The following is a 7,780-nucleotide window of genomic DNA, read 5'->3' as shown; positions in this document are numbered from 1 at the left end:
TAAGGAAGATGTTGTAAGGGCGAAGATACATACAAGTCATCAATAAAAGAAACAAAAGTCTAGAAGACCTATTCAGTTTTGCAAGAAAGAAATCATAAAATAATTTTATTAATAATTATACTGTGAATAAAAAGCATATACATACACACACATATATGTATGTATGTATGTACATGTATATATATATATATATATATATTCATATTAACATATTTACCATTTTATATTATTTAAGTTAGATGACTCGGACAAATTGACAGCTCTCAGTATTCATCTTCAACAATAAAAGCATACAAACACACACACACACACATCTATATATATATATATATATATATATATATCATCTTCAATTCTACTGTAGATGCAACCTCAAAAAGCAATCAACAATGTATGAAAAGCACAAGTAAACATGTGACAAGCACCAGAGCCAGCTACGTCTCATGAAAACTAAACAGGACACAGCAACCGGAAACTGGAGAGTGAGCAAATCCCATCCAAGTGAGAAAGAGGAAACATGGAATCAATTCTAAACATGAGTGTATTACACCAGTCAGGAAAGAGCTATGAGTTGAGCTTCCCCAACTGCAAGCACATCCACAGCTGAACAGAGCACTTCACAAAGTCGGAAGCCATATCTGCTGCTGCTTTTGAAGGTCTGCAACTGATCAATACAGCCCAGATCCACACTAATGGAATAAAGGTCGGAAAACCCCTCCTAATAAATCCTGCATCGCCATAGAAAACCTTATATCCCTCTGCTCAGTTGTAAACACATGACTAGACAAACTCTTCCCCCACTGGGTGTCTCCTTTCGGCAGCTTGTAGGGCCCCCATCGTCACGAAATGGACAGTCCGTTACAAAGCCAAGCTTGTCCTCATCGAAACAAAAAGGGGATACGGTACACAAAACGCATGTTGCAGAGGAAGGATTGGGTCTCATAATTTGGGTCACCTACCTCGTGGAAAGATTAGTAGTCATCATCGTATCGATCCCTTTTCCCAGCACTCCTTGCAGCCAGGGCAAAGATCTCGCAAATGATCTCCAGGGGCTGGCCTTTCGTCTCCGGGACGTATTGGAACACAAAAATCCAGGCTATGAAAGTGACTATGGCGAAGAAGCCGAACACTCCTTGTAGTCCGAAGTGCTGGTTTAGGATCGGAAACGCGTACGTGATGCACACGTTGCTTGACCACATGGCGCCAGCGCAGATTCCGATGCAGGTGCCACGGACCCGAGTGGGGAAAATCTCGGAGCAGAGGATGTTGGGGATCGGGCCAAAGCCAGCCACGAATGAGCAAATGAAAACCGTCACACAGATGAAGGAGATCAGTGCAGGAATGAGGCCAGTTGCCTTGAAGAGGTTCACAATCACAAGTGCTACCAAGGAGACAGTAAGGGCCGGTAATGTCGTCAATAGCAATCCTCTGCATACACAAACAACTAAGTATGAGTGAAAAAATATAAAATAGAAGAATAAAGTGGAGCATTGGTCGTTAACATAAAAATTGGGCAAAAACGTTTATTTCACTCACGGCTTTACTCTAGCACATGACCATTAGTAAGAGCCACAAAAAAGTACAAATCAAAAAAACGCCATTTCAGTCGGCAATGACAGACTTCACCACAGCGCTGTGCTAAAACCCGAGTGAAACAGACAGAAACACGAAGGAGCAAGCACATAAACAGAGCATATAAATCTGCCTCTTTGTAGCAGAAAAGGAAGTGAAACACTCCGAAATTATATACAGATTAGGTGGAAACATGGTAGCAGGTATACAGAACATTACCGGCGGCCAGAAACGTCCATCAGCTTCATGGCAAGGAAAATGCAAGGCAGCATGAGAAAGCACGTAACACCACTCGCCAAGATTGAGGAGGATTCCGCATCAAGGCCAAATTTAATCAGTATGTCTCCGGCTCCAGATTGCATAAGAATTTGGGGGGTAAAGTATAGCACAGCATTGATGCCAGAAAACTGCACGCGCGGGTTGAAGGTCAGAATCAAGTGTCAGGACAGACACTCTACTCCGTGTCAAGTTGGAAATGAAATGGAAATCCAGGGCGGTATACATCCACAGCGACTTTATTATAGTGTGTATCCCAACTGAATCCTTCATCAGAGTACCCGATTGACCATTGCAGGAGTTCCTAGCAGCTACCACAATTATACAACGTTGTGAAGTCATTTACCTGCTGCAAAATTTGCAATATTACTCCCACGAAGAGTGCACGCTTTACACCGGCATCCCACAAGTTTTGAACTGGAGGCACTCGGGTTGCAGTTTCTGCAGGATGCATCATAGCGGGCCCAACTGGATGCTCTTCCAACAATTCTTTTGAGAAGAGTGACGATTGAGCAACAATAACTTGAGCCTGCACGAATCAAAAATCGTTAGTGGAAAATCACATGAATGAATAGCAAATGATCTAAAAAGCAATAGGTGCAATAAGTCCAGGTAAAAAATTGAGTTCGGTACAGTTTCATGAGAGATTACCAACTGCGCTGCCTGAGAAAACCTCATTCATAAATCTCATGCACAAAGGCTCTCCTATGGACAGGTTTTGTTCATGGCCGAATTACCTGGAAAGATTCATGATCCTCCTGAGGCTGGACTCCCGGGAGAGACATAGTGGAGTTATACTGTGACATATCACCACCATCGCCTCTAACGAATACACGCTTCAAACCTGCTTCTTCGCCGTCCTTCGCACCTTCATCCCATCGCCACGCAAGCTGCCAGCCACCGCCCACACCAACACTGCCGGAAAACTCGGACAACTGTCCATCCTGTGCAATGTTCTTGGAGTAAGACCTTGAGTGGCGCCCAGAAAATCCAGACCTGGATTGCCGTCTGCTGCGAGACCTAGAGTTTTGTCGTGACATATTGCTTCGATTCTTAGATTGTGAGTCAGACCGTGTATAACCAGCACCCCTGGAATTGTTGCGAGACATAGGCGCACCAGAAAGCAGCGACGTCTCAAGCCCAGGTTCCTGATTCTCCTCATCCCATCTGTTCTCATCGTCATCGTGGGACATGAAGCCCATATCATGGAAACTGTTTTGAACACTCCCCATCATTGTTACCACGGGATCTAGAAACTGAGACAGGCGACTCTCCGCCATTGCACTCCTAGAAAGAGTATTTGCTATGGAGTGACCAAATTCGTCAACGATTGGAGTTGCAACCCATGTTGAATCATCTGGACCAAACAGCTTAATTTGACCTTCTTCGATAACCGAATCCTCGTCATCTTCCTTCGCGAGCTTCTCAGATGGCTTCAATAACCATTCCTCAATGTGGGTTTCAGCACCAACTCCCAAACCCTCAACCAGCAAAGACATCTCCCCTGCATCAGCCAAGACATGACTCAATTCAGAGAAGAACTACAAAGCCCGTTGGCACCACCACAAGTACAGATGCAAATTCACTAGATCTGAATATATAGTTCCCCCAATATGGGCCTCACGTCCCATAATGAAGCATAATTTGATTTTTGAATCACACATTCTCGTTCCAGTGTCAAATGCAGCTCCCCATGTACAGAACTCGACGCATGACCACAAAGCGAGACAACAAAACGAAAGTCACTGGCCTAAAATGTCCACGATTTGCAGAAAGTGCCAAAGTATGGAATTACCATCAACATCATCTCGGGCTCGAATCTTCTGCAACACCTTCTTCGCTTCGTTCATACGACCCTTGCTAACCAACCACCGTGGTGATTCCGGCAGTACGACCAGTCCAAGACCAACATACATTACAGCTGGAACGAATAAAATTCCAAGCATGAATCTCCAGTTCACTTGAGGCTGCAGTGAGAACACGAAGTCCATCACATAAGCTAGAAACAACCCCCCTGATCCCAGGAACTGTGGGAACGTAGCGAGCTGACCCCGAATTTCAGAAGGAGCCGACTCGGAAATTAGGATCGGAGCTATTGTAGCTGCCAATCCGATAGCACAACCGACAGTAAGACGTCCGACGATGAGAATGTACACATTAGGGGACCATATCATCACAAGAGCTGCAATTGCGTAAAGAACACCGGATATGCACAGCATGAATTTCCGACCAAGCCAATCCGCAGACGGTCCTGCAATGCACACGGCGGCTACTGCGCCCACGAGAGTGGATGCAACCACCTCACCCTCAAGGGCAGGTGTTTCTTCCAAATGAAATTCGGGCTTCAAGTACAAAAGAGCTCCTGATACACACAAAACGAACGCTATTATCATACTCGGTTCACAAGAAATACAAAAATGAACGAGTTACACATTTTTTAACTCCACACGCACTATCGCCACAACGAACAGTTGACGAATATGTTAATCGTTGAAAATTTACAATAGCACATTTCGTTATCCTGCAAATTAGTTAAGGTTTGCGCTCCAATAATCCAAAACCAACACTTTTCCACGCGGATACTTGACGCAGGAAATAGAGAACTGCACGATCCGATCAAACACTATCATGCGGACCCAGCACTTGATTAATGTACATGACGGAATAGGAAACGAGACAGAAACCACTGCAGTTAATGTTGCGTAAACATTTATTAGCAGGCTCAGTGTCTCGGAAACATCCCTCTAAGATTGAGACAAACGTGAGAGCATGGAAGAGTTTTTCAAGGCACGCGAAACAAACGTATCCTGAAGCAAGATTCCGATTTCATTAAGGCATACTTGCAAGTATGACTATGAATGAAGTTGAGGATAACAGGAGCGACCAACTGGAACAGATTAACAAAAAATATATCTTCACTCAACCACCGTTGATACTGTAAATCCGGAAAGAAATCCTCAAACCAAGACGACCGACTGCTCGATTCAATTAATCATGCAGTGATCCGTCGAAAACCCAACAAATCCAGACCCCCAAATTGCAAAAAAACTGTACAGCCTTGACCCAAACCTGCAATGGCACCACCGTCCCATCCTTGCAAAAGATTGCCCAAGGCGGCCACCGCGGCCACCACAAAAGCAGCCATGGATCTCTTCTGCGCCTTCCAAGTCCTTCACTTGGCAAGCTCGATCACTTCGCCAGAGTCATCCACAGCACCTGAATTCATCAAAATCGCGTCAGACCACGCACTGGCCTCACCAACATCTCACATAACGCCTGACAAAACACCTCACCCAAGGACCTGGAAATTCATGACTCCTGTCAATGCATGCACATTCCCCGCTTGCATTCCTCCAGACACACCACAAGCACCCTGGCAACTCACGCCACGAATCTCACCTCAAACCCAACAAGCCACGCAACCCCACCCGCAAAACAAAAAACCTATGACCACGATCCCACCACCCACTGGCCTGGCTACGCAGCTGCAAGACGGACGCAATGAGAGCCCATCGAGAGAGGCAAGGCATTTCAAAGGGACTAATCACACAGGCACAATCACAATCCACCTCACAGGTTTTGTCCTCCACAAAAGCCTTTTCTATCGAAAAAGACGATTCCCTTCCACCATGCAGACTCCACGCTCCAAAACTAGCAGATGCTGTAAGATATATATATAGATAGCACTAGCGAATTCACGAACAGCTTGCGACACCTCGAGGCAGATGCTCCCCCACCATGAACGCAGAGCGTAGCATTATGCCAAGTAGAAAGGGCATCACCACCACACTTCTCAGCATCACTGACTACTCTCTATTCGAGGCAGTAGGATCTTTGCAAAGCCATTCCTCACTCCAAATCAACATTACTCCTAGATTCTACGATCCCAGTCACTGCGGTCCTGCTGTAACTGTACCAGGGGAACGTGGAGGGCGGAGAGTGCGAAGCGGGACCTTTGCCAGCCGGCACACGCACAACCCCCTCGCCCGGTACTGTAGATTCCTTCCCTTCCTTCCTTTTACTTTCTGCCCGAATTTGTAACTTTTTCCTCCCTGCCCGAGAATGAGGACGGTCCGTCGTTTCTTCTCCTCGGCTGCCCGTCGCCTTGCGCTTTCTCTGGGCTGTCTGCCTTTGCAGCGTGTGGCGCTCATCCTCACTCCACCCAGATGGCCTCCTTCCCATCGGGCCCAAGACTCCTACGTTCATTACACAGTAATCGATCTTCACTATCATCCATCCAAGGAGCCTTGGTTTGCGTCGCATTGGGTTGGCATGGCTTGGTGAGATTATGTGTTGTGTGGGTGTGGGCTGTGGGGCCGAGCTTTGGGAAAAGCACAGCTTGTGTGCCCCAGTGGTGGTGGTGGTGGTTGTGCATCCATGGCGCTGTCAGCAGCTCCACAGGCTGCATCACAGAATGTGAAGTGTGGGCTCCGCTTCTAACTTCCTTCTCCCTCCTGCACCCACAAGCTGAAAGCGCATAAAAAAACCTCCCATCTTTGTGAAGAACATGGAGCTCTTTATTTTTAATTTATCAATCCAAAGGGGCCTTGTAAGTGGGTATCTTGGTGTAGTCCTTGTTGCTGACTTTTTGGGTTTTGTTCGCACCTTTGCTTCAATTCCATTCTGGAGAAAAGTTGGTCAAGGGGGGGGAGGGGGGATTTTGTTTCTTGCCGAGGTAGCACGACTTGATGTCTCACATATTGACTTTAGATTCTCAATCACTGCTTTTGTATTTTTTGTATTTTTTTGTTAGTTTATTTGTTTTTGAATGCTTGATATTTTTCGCTTTTGAGATGCTTTTTCCCAGAAGTTTATGTAATAGATCTTTGGAGATGAAAAGGGTAAAGTTAAAGGTTCTTTAAGTAAAAGAACGAATACATGAAAAATTGGTAGTTAATCTCTAATTCATTAGTTTGCCAATTTAATTTTATGAATACTGTAAAACGTTGTCTTTCTGGTTTTATGGCATGATCATCCTACTACATTGTATTATTTCAGTGCTTTATTTTTGTTTTTATTATTGTTTATTTTTGCAGTACTCAGTTAGTTTTGTAAATTAATATGAAAAACTCATTGCATATGTAATTATGTTTGTACAATAAATATATATATATATATATATATATATACACATTGTCATATAATTGGTTTCAAATGGGCCATCTCATGATTTAATTTAATTTTTGTGTAGTTGGTATCAAATCAATGAATCAAATTCATCAAAACTGCTCATATATTTCAAAATACAGATAAATAACTTACTAAAATTGTAATTTGAAACAATCTTTGGATATTACTCAATTTTAAAATAAACATCATAATATATGTATTTAAATAAAATAAATAAACATTAACATGATTGAAGATGCACCATTTGATAGATACAATTTATACATATATACATATATATATATATATATATATATATATATACATATATACATATATATATATATATATATATATATATATAGAATAGGTAAAAAATACTACCATCTTTGTTATATATATATATATATATATATATACACAAATATACATTATTATGGGATTCTAAATTCGTCTTTTAACATATTTAAGGCACTAAAAATAAACAAATATAATTGTAAAAGGAAAAATTGTTAAATAATAAATAAATAAGGTAGAAGAAATAAATTGATATTAATTGCATAGGTTTAAAACTTTGATAATAAAAATGAAATTAAAGATAAAATAAAACTAAATAATTTTTTATTTTTTTATTTTTAATATAATAATGCTCAAATAAATAACTAAATTATATTTTTATATATTTTTATTATAATATAGAATCATAATTTGATATAAAACTAATATTTAAATTTATACCACTATTATAATAAATTTTTTAATACTTAGTAATAGAATTCACAATCCATATATATATATATATATATATATATATATTATTTAT

The 7,780-nt window shown here is 41.9% G+C and overlaps 1 protein-coding gene across 4 annotated transcripts; it reads right to left on the bottom strand.

The window, feature by feature from the left end:
* Positions 1-523: 523 nt before the first annotated feature.
* On the bottom strand, positions 524-5,672 carry LOC112290618 (monosaccharide-sensing protein 2). Of its 4 annotated transcripts, none has more exons than XM_024537081.2 (7): positions 5,418-5,672; positions 4,918-5,064; positions 3,644-4,210; positions 2,586-3,352; positions 2,195-2,377; positions 1,792-1,979; positions 524-1,428 (listed from the first exon to the last, which is right to left on the bottom strand). In XM_024537081.2, the coding sequence occupies exons 2-7, from the start codon at positions 4,991-4,993 to the stop codon at positions 972-974; spliced, it is 2,238 nt and encodes a 745-aa protein (XP_024392849.1). In that variant the 5' UTR covers positions 4,994-5,064; positions 5,418-5,672; the 3' UTR covers positions 524-971. The 4 variants fall into 4 exon arrangements, with proteins under 4 accessions (XP_024392849.1, XP_090111487.1, XP_090111486.1 ...); XM_090255361.1 differs by having other exon boundaries at positions 5,564-5,667; XM_090255360.1 differs by having other exon boundaries at positions 5,423-5,631.
* Positions 5,673-7,780: the final 2,108 nt, after the last annotated feature.

This window comes from Physcomitrium patens, chromosome 13 (assembly GCF_059467195.1).
Source record: "Physcomitrium patens ecotype Gransden chromosome 13, ASM5946719v1, whole genome shotgun sequence".
NCBI lineage: Eukaryota > Viridiplantae > Streptophyta > Bryopsida > Funariales > Funariaceae > Physcomitrium > Physcomitrium patens.
The sequence above is the reverse complement of the archived record's forward strand: the minus strand, read 5'-3'. Positions and strand labels throughout refer to the sequence as shown.

Coding starts and splice junctions, on each gene's coding strand:
- LOC112290618 (XM_024537081.2), bottom strand. CDS start 4,993: ATGGCTGCTTTTGTGGTGGCCGCGGTGGCCGCCTTGGGCAATCTTTTG. Junction 2,378..2,585: donor AGGATCATGAATCTTTCCAG/GTAATTCGGCCA, acceptor TGATTCGTGCAG/GCTCAAGTTATTGTTGCTCA. Junction 1,980..2,194: donor TATTGCAAATTTTGCAGCAG/GTAAATGACTTC, acceptor CCGCGCGTGCAG/TTTTCTGGCATCAATGCTGT.